The 15330-nt window shown below is 41.1% G+C and overlaps 1 protein-coding gene across 3 annotated transcripts in view; it reads right to left on the bottom strand.

The window, feature by feature from the left end:
- The window catches only part of slco1c1 (solute carrier organic anion transporter family, member 1C1), a 48874-nt gene that overhangs the window by 13122 nt on the left and 20422 nt on the right, over nucleotides 1–15330 (bottom strand). For all 3 annotated transcript variants that reach the window (XM_053650203.1, XM_053650205.1, XM_053650204.1), the window contains 5 exons: nucleotides 12558–12679; nucleotides 12287–12433; nucleotides 10307–10405; nucleotides 7532–7777; nucleotides 7266–7430 (listed from right to left, as the gene is read on the bottom strand). In XM_053650203.1, coding sequence (XP_053506178.1) covers nucleotides 7266–7430; nucleotides 7532–7777; nucleotides 10307–10405; nucleotides 12287–12433; nucleotides 12558–12679 — 779 coding nt within the window. The remainder of the gene's footprint in view (nucleotides 1–7265; nucleotides 7431–7531; nucleotides 7778–10306; nucleotides 10406–12286; nucleotides 12434–12557; nucleotides 12680–15330) is intronic.

The raw sequence follows: 15330 nt of genomic DNA, 5'->3' as shown, positions 1-15330 counted from the left end.
AAAATAGAGAAATGTATGTGTGAGAAAATTCAGGAAGAGTGTTACGCCTTGCTCCAATTTCATCACGGGGAGGACGGACACACTTTCTGTGTGAAGTGTCTAGGGATAGAGCATGCCAGGGCAGCCCTCGAGAGGTCTCACTGTGCGCATTGTGCATGCCTTACAATTAGGCAGCGCCGCTCACAACTTGTGGGTTTCAGGGCATCGTGGATCTGGGCCAACCGCTGCCAAGGCAGCCAGCTGGTTTAGGTCCTGGGGATCTCGTATGGATTTGGAAGAGGAGCCAGAGACGAGTGCTGCTCTATCTCTTGCTCTGTCTTCTGGGTCCGGCTCTCCGCTGGATTTTGGAGCTCATGTCGCAACTCCTCCTTCCGCTATGGAAAGCCAAAAAAAATAACCCCAAACACACACACACACACACACACACACACACACACAAATGCTCTCTGACTCTGAGGAGCCAGGTGTGCTAAAAACTTTGAGCAGCATATAAAGAGCTGCTTGAAGTGATTACGAAGGCTGGATGAGCTTTTTTCACCCCAGTGAAACTCCCCCTTTTTCCAGGAGTGCATGACAAAATATCAGGCTTCTGGGGGAAAACCATGCATAAGCCGTATTTATAACCCCGCAATGTTGGATTATTCGGCTATCGTAGGGAATGAACGGCATGGCTATTTAGCTATGCTGAAGGTGGAGGAGGCGCTTGTGAGCTATATCTCTCCATTGATGGCAGGTAATTTAAGGGGGCATGCTTTTCCATCCAAGCCATGTAAGGCCACCGTGGCGTTGGTGGACAAGGCCTATGCAGTAGTGGGTTTTGCTTGTGGGTCACTGAAGACAATGGCAGTGTTGCAGGCCTACCAAGCAGACGTGCTGAGAGAGCTCAACATATGGCGGCATTCAGCCAGTTCCTTTCCTGTTGTGTCGAGTTCACCCGGACATCCACGAGTGGAGCCCGGGCCAGCACTATTGCGCGGGAGACCCAGAAGGCAAGTATGGCAGCCCGTCTTCCCCCGCAGACAGCCAGGTGAACTGTGTGGCCACAGTCGCGGCCTGCTACTAGGCCTGATCTGAGAATGGTCATAAAGGACAAGCAGACAAAGGAGGAGAGGTCCTGAGGGGCCATGGAGAGACGTATCAGGGGACATGAGGTTGTTAGGGCAGTTAGCCCCCAGTACTACTGTAGGGCCTCCCCTAGCCAAGGCTGTCCCAATTTTTCAGTGTTCTCTGGTCAGCGAGCTGTCACAGGGCAACGAAAATCTGATGCTTTCCCTCCAATAGAATGTGGTTAACGTCACTAAAAGACCATCTGGCAGCATGGAAACTTCTGCCAAATGTGTCTCCATGGGTTCTGTCTACCACAGAAAAGGGTTACCAGTTCAGAGCTCACCTACAATGGATGCCATTCTGGCTCCATTGTGAATCCAGGGCATCCATGTACTAAACTACCTGGATGACTGGTTAATTCTAGCACGATCCAGGGAACTCGTGGTTCAACATCGAGATGTTGTTCTCACCCACATGAAGAGCTTGGGGCTCAGGCTGAACCTCAGAAAAGTATGCTTTCTCCAGTGCAGTGGACAACTTTTCTAGGGGTTATAAGGATTCTACTACGATGAGGGCGTTTCTATCCCCAACATGCGTAGGGTCAATCCTATCAACATTGAGCAAGATAAAGCTGGATCTCTGCATCCCCTCCAGTCTCTATGAGAGACTGCTGGGCTTATGGCAGCAGCAGCCAATGTCATACCACTGGGCCTATTGCACAGGAGACCGTTTCAGTGGCGGCTGAAAAGTCAGGGGTTTCGTCCGAGGAGGAAACCTCTGAGAGTAATCAGTGTCACGTGGCGATGCCTACATGCTCTGAGAGTTTGGAAGTGTCCCCAGGTTTTAGCCTTGGGTCACACTCTAGGGTTGTCTCCTTATCGCAAGACGATAATGACAGACACCTCTCTCATGGGCTCTCACGGTTGTCCAGCTCACAGTGTCTGGAGCGGCCCTCGTCTGGAGTGGCATATAAATTGCCTAGAAATGCGGGCCATATTTCAAGCACTGAAATTCTTTCTTCCTCAAATGAGAGGTCACCATGTGTTGACAGACAACACAGCAGTGGTCTCATATATCGACCACCAGGGAGGATTATGTTCGCGCCCCCTGTTCAAGCAGGCGCAACTAATTCTTCTCTGGAAAAAAAAGTTTTTGTCAGTGAGTGCAATGTACATTCTGTGCAACTGGAATGTGGGGGCAGACATCCTGTTGAGGCAGGGACTGAGGCCCAGGGGTTGGTGGGTCCATCCACAAGTGGTGGAGTCCATATGGCCGAGGTTTGGAGGTTCGCCTCCGAGGAGACAACACACTGCCTGCTGTGGTTCGCCCTCACTCCTCCCACACAATTAGAGCTGGACACCATGGCGCACATGTGGCCGAGGTCACATCTATATGCCGTTCCCCTGATCACTCTACTCCCACAAGTTCTAGCGAGAGTTCGCCAAGACTGTCTATGTATGCTGCTAGTAGCACCTTATTGGCCAGCTCGAATATGGTTCACAGAGACAATATCCCTGCTAGACGGCACTCCTTCCGAGATTCCCATCCTCACGGATCTACTGTCTCAAGCCGGAGGGCTGATTTATCACTCTCGGCCGGAACTATGGAAATTGTGGGTCTGGCCCCTGAGGGGCACCAGCCCATAGATTCTGATCTCACAACTGAGGTTGTAGAGACCATGTTGAATGCTAGAACGCCATCCACGAGGAAATTGTACGCACTCAAGTGGCAACTTTTTGTCTCGTGTTGTGAGGAACGTCAGATAGACCCAGCGAACTGCGTAATAGAGTCCTTACAAGGGTGTTTCTCAGCAGGGTTGGCTCCTCCTACAATCAGGGTCTACGTGGCCGCCATTTTGGTCAGCCACGCACTATTGATGGAGCTTCTGTGGGGCAACATCCTCTAACTTCGAGGTTTATGCATGGTGTCAGATGGCTGAGGTCCATCTGCAGACCACGCATACCTTCCTGGGACCTTTCTGAGGTCCTGGAATATCTGTCAGGTGCCGCATTTCAATGCTTAGAGTCAGCCTCTGAGAAGCTTCTGATTATAAAGGCAGCTCTTCTGCTGGCCCTGACATCTCTCAAGTGAGTAGGAGATCTACAAGCTCTCTGTTGCCCCATCCTGCCTTGACTTTATCCCTGGAGTGCCAAGGCCTTCCTGTATCCTAGGCCGGATTATATTCCTAAAGTGCCTACATCTGCTGCCCAGCCAGTAGTGTTGCAGGCTTTCTGCCCTCCTCTGTTCCTCATACCGGAACAAGAGAAATTGCACATACTATGTCCAGTAAGGCTCTCTGTACTTATGTCCACCGCTCTGGCCAGTGGAGTAAGTCAGAGCAGCTGCTGGTCGGCTTTGATGGCGACAGTAGAGGTGATGCTGTATTGAAGCAGCGCATCTCTAATTGGATTGTGGAAGCAATCTCTATCACTTATGAGGCGTGCAGTCTCATTATGCCTCTGGGCATAAGGGCTCATTCCACTAGGGGGGGTCACCTCCTCGAATGCTTTGTCCAAAGGGGTATCCTTACAGGATGTGTGTGCTGTGGCGGGGTGGTCTTCGATTTTACAGCCTGGATATACATTCTGGCCCGGGCTCAAGTGTCTTGCAGTGACCCTTGGGCTTGGATCATTTTGAACAGGCCATACCCTTACTATTTAATTAAGACAGTCTTAATTAAATAATGCGAATGCCACTCAGAATTAAAAATTCCTGTCACACAGTCATATGACTGTGTATATACACTTTATTTAAGTTTGGAATTCAAATTTCCTCTTACTCAGTCAGATACTACTTTACTCAATTCCAAACTTCAACTTTACCCTTCCATGTGGAACTCAAGGCAACTGATTCTGAGATCTAGTGTACAAGTCACTGTACAATCATTCGCTTGAACAGGCAATTGCTAAAAGCAGGCGATACTGATCAGCCTAACTGAGACAGTGAAGAACATGTTGAGATCACGGAGACATATGATCCTGGCAGAGAAAAAGACAGTATATTTGAGAATACAGTTGATATATAAAAAGTCTACACACCCCTGTTAAAATGGCAGGTTTCTGTGATTTAAAATAAAAGAAACTAAGATAAATCATGTCAAAAACTTTTCTAACTTTATTGCGAAATTGCAACCTATAAATTGAAGTGAAAAACGATCAGAATCCATGAATCACCATGTGGATGGTGTTCTTTTGGTGCTGTGTGCTGTGTATTTTCATGCCAAACATATCTTTTGGTATTATGGCCAAAAGGTTTGACTTTGATCTCAACAGATCATAGAACATTATTCCTTGCTAGTTTTGAGAGATTGGATGTATTTTTTTTTTTTTTTTGCAAACTTTAGCTGGGCTTGGATGGCTTCCGTCTTGCCACCCTACCTGTAGCCCAGACCAGGAACGTCACTAAGGATTTATGAATGGTGGGGCTAAGCCTCTTTTGTAGGCATACTCCCCACAAAACTGTTTTAAAGCTACCAAAATATCTTTCTAGTCATGTATATTTTAGAGTAACAGTGGTCTTCATAGGTCTGTTTTACTATTTTATTTATGTTTATCAGGGTTTGTACAGATGCTTCTTATTGAAATTCCAGGACTTTCAAGGACTTTTCAAGCACTATTTGTTTTTTGTTTTCAAGGACTATACAAGTGATGTCATTCAAACATATTCTTTATTTCTTCTTTTTAAATTCCAAATACTACTACTACTACTACTAATAATAATAAAACACAATAAATTTTTATATGGCGCCTTTTGCAGCCATGCTGGACAAAATTTGCATTTCCCAGCCACTGCTTCATTTTCACCATAATGTCAATATTCAGTGTATCTCCATACACTGGGGAAATGAACATTTTTTAGCAAAATGTCTTTCAGCAAAATTTTTCCTACTTCATTTTCACAGCTGAATTGGGAAGCTGTCACAAGGTTGCGATGGACTTCAACAGGAAACATAGCAAGCACATCACACACGACACTGGTACCAAACTGGGAGCCAAAGTTGGGAGAAACGACTCCATGTATGTCTACAAAGAAATGTAGAGGATGTTTTGCTAATAAAAGTACATTTTGCTAAAAAATTTTAATTCCCCCTTTGTATGGAGAATTTTGGCACACCCTGTACTCCAGGTGAGTGACAGGACGCACTGTTGCCAACAACTTTCAATGGAAAGTCGCTAAATGTCACTAGATGTCACGCGGTAATTAGCATATTCATTACGTCATTGTGTCATATTTGCATTCTGCCTAGTGTCAGCTGTGTACATCTGTTTACTCCTCTCCTACTCTCTGTGTTCACATACTGTATTTTAATACACCCGAATTCCCAGTAAAGCTGTTCTCATTTACATATTTTACTGTTCCTGTTGTCAGACAACGGAACTAATATGAAATAGTGACTGAAAAGCTGCCCATTATGAGACTAAATGTTAACCAGCATGTACTTCCAAGCTGCTGCTCTGCACTGCTAAAATCCTGATTTTATAACCGTGACATCGTCAGGCAAATACACCATACACATAAATTAAAGACAACGGCTGTGCTGTGATTTTGGCTATATTTACATGTAAAACGATCACTCAGTGAGGAAAGCTAGAAGCGACAGAATGTCTTTCTTATTTTATCTCTCACACTGAAAGTGCTACTCCTCTCTGCCCCTCACTGAGCAGAGTAGCTGCAGAGAGAGGTGTGTCTGCGCCAGGAAAGCAGGACCTCCGGCTCACGGGGTAGTACTGGTGACTTTGTTCTATGGAAAGTAGCTAAGGTTTGCCCAAAAAGTCACTAGATTTGTCACTAGGTGCTTTTTGGAATAAGAAAAAAAAGTCACTAAAGGGGTCTGAGAAGTGGACCCGAGCAGTCTCTGTCAAAATGAGTGAGTGAATAGTGGGAGGAGGGGGAATGGGAGGGGCAGCAGTGGGGAGTCATATTTTAAGTGAAAGGATTGTATTCGTGTTCTATCGAAAATGAACACGATTTTGTATTTATTTACTTTTTTTTTTTTTTTATAATCCAAGCACTTTTTAAGCACCACTAGATACAAAATGGCTATTTTCAAGGTTTTGCAGTAATTTCAAAAAGCCAAATTCAAGTACTTCTAGCACTTCAAGCACCTTGTATGAACCCTGGTTTTGGAGAGAATGTAGACATAATTTAGTTTGCTACTTATTTGTTATTTTTTTCCTCTGCTGGATGTGCACCAAGCAACAGTAATATCAAGGCCAGTGTGACATCAACTAAATAATTATTGGCTCCTCCATTTTTTAACAATCAAAGAGACCACAGTCCCGAGTTAAAGTTCATCTAGATAAACTTGGGGGCAAAATGAAAGTAACTGCCAAATGTGACTTTCATGTCCTCCATCCTTTCCTTTGCAGTGAACTTGCCTTTCCCTTGAGCAAATTCTTGTGGTAGAACACCAGCTCAGAGAGCTCCAACTGATCAAAGATTTTTCTAAAGTATTAAAATGATTTCTTTTAGAACAGTTGTTCTCAGACCAGCCCTCAGGGACTTGGAGTTTTAGAAATTCTTATTCTTTTAACACATTGCCATTATTGCATGTGAAATAATGAATGTAACACTTACTTCTTCAACAGAAACTGTATATTAATGCTCAGCATTAATATTATGATGAATAAAGGACTAATATTCACAGTTTATAATAGTTTAATAGGTTAATCTGAATTGGTAGTCCCAAATTGGTAGTCTTTGGTTTTTAATACTGTTCACCAGCTTCTCTTATACAATATATGGCCAAAAGTATGTGGACACCTGCCCAATCACACCCATGTGTTTTTAGAACACCCCATCATAGATTTAGTCCTCCTTTGCTGTTATAATAAGCTCCACTCTTCTGGGAAGGCTTTCCACTAGATTGTTTGAGTGTGGCTGTGGGGATTTTCCCATTTAGCCACAAGTGCATTAGTGAGGTCAGACACTGATATCGGACAAGAAGGCCCATTATCCAATACATCTGCTTATTTGGCTGATGCTTTTAAAAACACAAGTTACAATGGATGTAGGATACAACTGAGCTGAAGGTTAAGGATTTTGTTCAAGGACCCAACCATGGGTTGAACCATTGGGTTAAACGATTACTGCAATTCCATCAGCTACATCGCTAGAGAAGGCGTTCCCCATGTGTGCCTTACATTTTTATGAGGTGATTATTTAGCTGTAATAACCAAACCAGTTCATTAATATATTGGTTTCCAAAATAGACTTACCCATCAAAAAGTTGGCTTTGGATGCTGACTGCCCGTAATGTTGCTCTATGTATTTTGGCTTATATGTGACCATGCCTATCAAAGAATTAAACTGGATGATTGTTACACAGAGGTACAAAACGTAGACAGGATTCCCCAGGAGTGATCTCAGTGTTGGCATAAAATCTGCAAAACACAGTGTATTCTTTTAGTCTCAGAATTTTTGGAACTGAAACCAACGTATGCATTTGTAGTCAGAAAAAAGGGACGGCTTGATGGATGACAACCTTTGGCCAGTTCTACAAAGCTGGTGGCCTCATCTGCCTGGCATTTGTGGTGCACAACATGTGAGTCTCTGATAAAGTTGGTCTGCTCTGGGGAGCACTTGGACAATTGACCCTCTAATACAGGGAGAGTCTTGGGCATGAACCACAAAGGCACAGCTGACAACAGTGTGATGAGCCCTGCTATGAGGTAGCCCAGCCACCATGCGCCCACCCAGCGTGCATCTCCTGGTGTGATTGTAATACTCTCTATAAAAAGATAACACAGTTATTAATAGTTAATAATACAGTTATAAATGTACACAGTTATGCACTCACGCTTATAGGCAAATACAGAGAAAGCACATTTTGGTAAGTGTTTATGGAAAACATACTATTTTGAAAGAAAAACTTCACGTATTCATAACAAGAGAAAGTAAATGAATTAATTATTAGGTTTAAGGTGAATTAATTATAAGGTTTTACAACTAGGACTATTAATGAACCTTTTCTTGTGCCAGCACTGGAAATTGACATCCTGCACTACAGGTGTAAAACTGTATTGTCGGCTATGGGGCTTAAAAGGCCCTACAGACTTCATATAAATCCATAATGAACTTTTTCACACTATCTGTTGTTACCCAGATGAGGACGGGTTCCCTTCTGAGTCGGGTTCCTCTCAAGGTTTCTTAATCTTAAAACATCTTAGGGAGTTTTTCCTTGCCACCGTCGCCACTCAGTGGCTTGCTCAGTTGGGATAAATTCACACCTTTAATATCTGTATACCGTGTTGATATTTCTGTAAAGCTGTTTTGAGACAATGTCTGTTGTAAAAAGCGCTATACAAATAAAATTGAATTGAATTGAATTGAATTAAAAGGGCAGATTCACTCCCTTTGCAAGTAATTCACAACAAGATTATTGGGTTGGCTTCTGATGAATCAAAGGGAGAGCAGCTCCCCGAAGTGCAGGAAGAGATATATATAGTCATGGGAAAAAGAAAACAGTTCCTTCAGTTCTACGTTTTTAGTTATCAAGGCCTAAATAACAATTGTGTGGTCCTCACCAACTTCTATAAACAAACAAATAAGTTCAGGTGACAATAAAAAACACAACAGATTTCAATATGTAGTATTTTTTTTTTTTTTTTTTTTTACAAAAAGTGAACCAACATTCAGAAACCAGGTGGGGAAAAAACAAGTGCACCCTATAATTCAGTAAAATGTTGAACCACCTTCAGTTTGAGGGCATTTGTTTATACTCAGCTCCCTTAAGATCCTACCACAGCATTTCAGAGGTCTGGCCTTTGACTTGGTCATTCCAACACCTTGATTTTTTTTTCTTCTTTAGCCATTCAGATGTCCTGTTGCTTGACCCAGTTTCGGCCCAGCTTAAGCTGCTGGCTGCAGTTGGCCTCATATTTATCTCAAGACTATTCTGATATAAAGTGGAGTTTAAAACCATAGGCTAGGTGAGTGGAGAGTTGCCCTTTTTAATTCTGAAGGAATTGAGATCTGGAGACAGGACCAGTAGTAAAAATAAAATCAGTTGTATATAATTTGCTGCATAAGTCTCTAAATTTAGAATTTATCCTCATATACCTGAGGACCACCCATACAGTCTGACATATGTATCTGTTAGGACTCAAGAAAAGGGGTATGCATTCAGAAATAAATCTGCCAATGAGAATAGTTAAACTGCCAGTGTCTCCTGGAATTATAGAAAATGATAGGTCAAGCGTTTTCTCCTCTATTGTAGACCCAATATAAGCATAATGCTTACTTACAAAATACGATGTAATGTCAACAAATAATTTTAACACAGTGCCAACAAAGAACCTTAAAGTAACCTCAATCAGTAAAGTCAGATTAAAACTTTGCTATGCTCAGATTCAGCTGAATTGTGATCATGAGCCAGCCAGATAGCCAACACAAGCTAGCTCTCAAAGGTTCTGTGTGTACAATGTGGAGGAAATCTCAGATGATCAAGCTTCTTCAATGGATTCCAGTAGGCCCATTACATGTAAATTCTGTCTCCTGCTGTGCCCCTGTACATCGCAAACTTTAGCTTCCAACTTTTTGTTGCAATCATCCAAGAACATGCACAAGCCTTCAAGACGGGCATCCCCCTGCACCAGCTTCTCGGGATTAAATATGCTGTACATGACCTTCTACAACAGACAGAATCAAAGCTAGCTTTTAATCAAATGTGAAAATAATACTGATGTAAGTGGGTGGAGTTTTTTTTTTTTAACTTTTATTTGTAAATATATAATTGTAGTAGTTTATTATTTTTAAATTGTCTCTCACTTTTATATTGTATTACATTTAACGATTGTCTGGATGCCCTTAAAAAACACCGCTACTCGAGAATTATCTGGCAACCTTGAAGCTATGAAATACATATAGATAATTGTAATAATCTGAATAGGTCTCCCAGATGCATAACCATCCTCTGAATATGAGGAAGATAAGGAAAATAGTGTGAATAAAGGTAGACTCTGATCCTGAGCTGAGACACTCATACATTGTGTATGTCACATCACAGACGAGCTCACCCAGAGATGAAGTTTAATGCTAATATTTCGACTGAGGAGAATATTAATGCATGTAAATTATAAATAGGCAAAACACAGAGATAAATAGGAAGGTTCATTAAATAACTAGTAAGCATTGGGGTTAGTGGTGTAAGGCTCTCTGAAATACTCTGAAACTTACCAACAATCCTCAATATTTGTAGTGATTATTAGAAATGTGATCTAACTGTTTGTATCATCAAGGTGAAAACACTTCCACTCACCTATGTTGACAAATCCAATGTCCACATATAACTTTGCACAAAGAGATCCAAGCAGGTAGCCAAACACTGGGCCAATGACCGATATTGTCTGAACAAACCCTGAAACACATAGCAAGCATAGATTGTGAACCAAAAAACAAAACAAAACATTAACTGGAATGACAAAGTACAGTGAAGTTGTCAAAGGTATGATTAAACAGTATATATGACTAACTAATAGTACAATCTATCTGCTTTATTATCTCATTCAGTTATATAGGGCTGTAGGACTAAATCTAAGAGTTGTTTTCTGTATTGACTTGGCCTTAACTCAGACTTACTGGCATTTATACTTGTACTTGTCTTGGTTTTAGGCATTGGTCTGGCTAAATATGGTCTTGGTTTTAACCCAGAGTTTGTAAAACATTTTCCTTTTGCATGCACATACTTTGACGAGACGTATTTCCTTCTTCTAGAAAACACAGCCACACGATTGTTGGGGTAATGTACAAATGAAGCCAGCTAGTTGAAGTAAAGGCTTTGCCTCAAAAAGGGTTCGATTGTTTTCTGTCTCCCTATTGACTTGGTTTCAGTTTTATTTGGACTTGACCTTGAGTTGGCCAAGATCCCCTTAAGGGACTGCGTCACAGACACAGATGTCCTGAATTCTGATAGTATGTCTTTTTCCTGTTCTAAGAAAAAAAACCCATGCTTCTGGAGAACTGGAACTCATGTCATTGAAAATGACATGAGTATACTGCATGTTGGACCTACTTCAGAGATTTTCTTAATTCTAGACATGCCTTTGTGGGTTACTGCTGCAGCTGGGGTGAACAGCCCAGTCATGGCCGCAAGAGCTGGAATGCTCATTATGGCGTACCCAAACTGTGCATATCTGCCGAGGCGTTCAAGTATGGCTGTACCAATTTGCTAGGGATTCGACCTATGTCCCCTTCTAGTCATCTCACTACCAGGTGTGAGGTTTTGACAGCCTTTATCACATACAGTTGTATGTCTCAGCGAAGCCAGAGGACAGACTGCAGCTTAATAAAGTTGAGGAATGTGTAAAGGACATTAGTCATTGGATGCTTATTACATTTACATTTACATTTATTCACTTAGCAGAGGCTTTTATCCAAAGCGACTTACAAATGAGAAAATACAAGCAAAGCGATATATCAAGCAGAGAACAATACAAGAAGTGCTACCATACAAGATCTATTAATTGAATTCCAGAAGAAAATACAAGCAAAGCGATATATCAAGCAGAGAACAATACAAGAAGTGCTACCATACAAGATCTATTAATTGAATTCCAGAAGAAGCAAAGTGCAGAGTAGAGGTGTAAGTGCATTTTTTATCTTTTTTTTATTTTTTATTTTTTTATTATTATTATGAGTTGGTTAGGTGTTCATGGAAGAGGTGGGTCTTTAGCTGTTTTTTGAAGATGGTGAGAGATTCTGTGGTCCGGATTGAGATTGAAAGTGCATTCCACCACTGAGGAACAGTTAGTGTGAAGGTTCTGGAAAGGGACCTTGCGCCACGCTGAGTTGGAACTGCTAAACGTCGGTCGCTAATCGATCGCAGATTGCGAGAGGGAACGTAGGCCTTCAGGAGAGAGTTGAGGTAGGAGGGTGCTGTTCCTGACAAGGAACTTCCTTTATTAACTTCCTTTAAGTCATTAAATAGAAAACTTGTGTTTTTAAAAAATCTGTACTTTAGAAAAAAATAAAGCTTTTGTGTACCTGCATCTGCGTTTGTATCTGATGCCTGACATAGATGAGAAAGTACCCTAAAATTATTTTTGCAAGACATCCATATTTTAGTAAATCATAATATAACAATACAGTTTTGCTGTAAACACAGATTATCTGCTGATACACGTGCTTTGATTGGCATATGAAAAATAGAAATGTCTTTTTTGATCCAGCAAACTTTGTTCAGATAAATGATGCCTAGGTATCACAATAAACCAACAGCAGAAAGGTAAACATTTCATACCAATGTAGAAGGCAGCATTGTCCTCCAGAGCATGATCATCTATGTATGAAATTCCCAAAGGCTGTACTGGAGTTTCACCAATTCCACGCAAGATGTTCCCCAGTAATACATAGATCCACATGGATAACCTGGACTCATTCTCACAACCTGATGAAAAAAAGTACAAATACAAAAAGTAATACCTCCCATAAAACCAATGAATTAGATATGTATATGTCTATATACTGTACACACTTTCAACTCTGATGTTCATAAACTGAGTGAACTGTACCTGTGTTTAACACTGTAGAGGGGTGGTTACCCACAGGCAGCATTCTAGGTGGACTGGCTGGACATGGCGTGACGTTATAAGTTGAGTTCACTGAAGATCTAACTGATGTTTCAAACTTATATCTGAATACAACCAATCAGTTCAGTTTAGGTAAGTAGGCAAAAGAAATTAGAGACAGCAGAATGCACATTATTCACAAGATCTAATGCTTGATGCATTTCACATATGCTTGTTACACATTCAACCATTTAGGCCTAAACATAGGGCCTCCTCTGAGGTTTTTAAGATATAAATTTCACACTATAAATTTATTTCAGCGTCCAAAATGGTGAATTTGCTCCATGTCAAGTAAGAAAAGTGTTTCACTTTATGAATAAAGGTAAATGAAGGTTGTTTATGAAATGTGTTCAAAATCCACAGCTATTTTGGAGCATTGTTCTGGCCAATTTTATGACTAGCTATATTGCATTAAAAGTAATTTAATGAGATAAAGTGCTTTTTTGTGCAGCTATTCTCCTACCTTTGAAAAGCAGATGTTGTGCACAATTCTCTGCAAAAGTATTAAATTATATCAGATTTGTTGTGGATTACAAATGTCACAGATACCAGCCAGTATTTTTATTTATTTATTTATTTATTTCTTTTTACTGCAAACCAGTATGCTCTTAAAGTAAATTTAAAAGTCAAAGCTCTTTAAGTCAAAATTCATTATATGTCAGCAGATATTTAAAAGAATTACAAACTGAACAATGTGGCTGTTATAAATATTCAACCCCTTCAGACTTGTACATGATAGAACCACATTTTATGTCTCAGGAAGTTTTTCCTCGCCACCGTCACCTCTGAATTGCTCATTACGGATAAATTCCTACATTTAAAATCTGTATCCTGTGTTTATATATTTCTGTAAAGCTGCTTTGGGGACAATGTCCATTGTTAAAAGCGCTATACAAATAAAGCTGAATTGAATTGAATTTTGCTACAGTAACAGCTGTAAGTGTGTTGGGGTAAGTTGAGTTGGAGTAAGTTCCTACCAGCTCTACACGCTGCTTGCGAGTGATTTTCACCCATTCTTCCTAGCATATTTGCTCTTGGTTTATCGGGTTGGTTGAAAGCTGTTTGTTGGCTGCAATTTTCAAACAGTATCCCCAGAGATTCATGTGGCCACCACAATATTTTATTGTAAGGATGGTGCTAACTGACGTACGGCCTGCGTTTGGTTTTTACCACACATAGTGCTTTAAAACTTGCCCAAAAACAGCACTTTGATCTTGGTCTAAAACAAAACTGGGTCACTCCTGTGCTTTCCTGCGGTTCTTTTGGAGCAATGTTTTCATTCTAGCCACCCTCCCATACAACTATGCTTCTCTCACCAGCCTCTGTCTTGTTTGTGAGTTGAGTTTTAAGGGACAGCCTCTAGGTAGTGCTTGGGTTGATGTTATGCAGCTTCTACTTCCTCTCTGTTGATCCAAGAGTGTTTACTGGGATGTACAACCTCTTAGATACAATTTTACACCCTATTCCTAATTTATGAAATTCTATTCCTTTGACTTTCTTAGAATGCGCCTAAGTGTTCATTTGATTGACAGTCTCTTCAATGACGGTTCCTCTGAGGTGGTTTTGGTTCAGAAAATGCGAACTGTTTTTTTTTTTTTTTTAATTTTTTTTATTGTTTTTTAAAATACTTGCTGACCAATAATTCATTTTGAATTCACTGTAAGAGAACATGAGTTTGCAATAAAAATAGTGACATCATTTGATATTCGGACAAATCAAATAAATTCCAGGGGAATTGAATACTTTTACAAGTGTATATTCATGACCTAAATATTTTGTATTTTTAAAATTTCATGTGATTTAATAGTTAATTATGTAAGATTTAATAAACAGATGACACAACCTATATTTACAGTATATACAGTGGATATAAAAAGTCTACACTCCCCTTTAACGCGACAGCAACTGTGAACCCAGAAGTTTTCAACATGTTCCGGTAATCTTAACTGACAAATACGATGGCTACCCAGAAAAATATAAACGGTTTTTAATGTAGTGTGCTATCCTCTTCTTCAGTGCTGCATCTCATTTTGCCAGAGATGCAGACAAACTCCTCCAAGTGCTCAGTCTACACACTGGGAGAGCACTCACCTGGGCCACTGCCACCTTTGACTACACAACGACTCAAAGTCATTCCTACATCAATTTCAAACAGGAGTTTCGAGAATTTTTAAACCATCCCGAGTCAGGCATGTGGACAAGAGGTTACTTTCCCTCAAGCAACTCATCAAACTCTCTTGTTTTTCCAGCCCTCATTGATTCCGGAGCAGTGGGGAAGATTATGGACAAGACAGTGGTTGAGTTGTAAAACGTCCCTTTGTTCCCTGCACAGGCAACAGAGCACAGAGCACTAGACGGATCACGAGTGGATGTGTGAGAGTGTGTGTGTGTTAGTGTGTTTGTGGGGTGGGGTGGGGGATATCCAAGCATGCTCACTGGAGTGTTACACAGGAAAACACTTTCCTTTATGATTATACAATCACCCAGCCTCTGTCTTCCCAAGATCCAGTGATTTCATGGACTCACCATGAACCATGAGTGAATTCTGAACACCTGGAGTGAATTCTGTTTTTAACCACTGCCTGTCTCTCCCATGTCTATCTACCCAAGTAAAGTCCAGACGGGTTGAGTACAGTGACCTTACAGAGACCTGTTCAAGGTGTGCTGCAGGTTCAGCAAGCATCAAAGCTACCCCCTCAATGACCATCGGATTGTG

Source organism: Ictalurus furcatus, chromosome 19 (genome assembly GCF_023375685.1).
Source record: "Ictalurus furcatus strain D&B chromosome 19, Billie_1.0, whole genome shotgun sequence".
In the NCBI taxonomy this organism is placed as follows: Eukaryota; Metazoa; Chordata; class Actinopteri; order Siluriformes; family Ictaluridae; genus Ictalurus; species Ictalurus furcatus.
The sequence above is the reverse complement of the archived record's forward strand: the minus strand, read 5'-3'. Positions and strand labels throughout refer to the sequence as shown.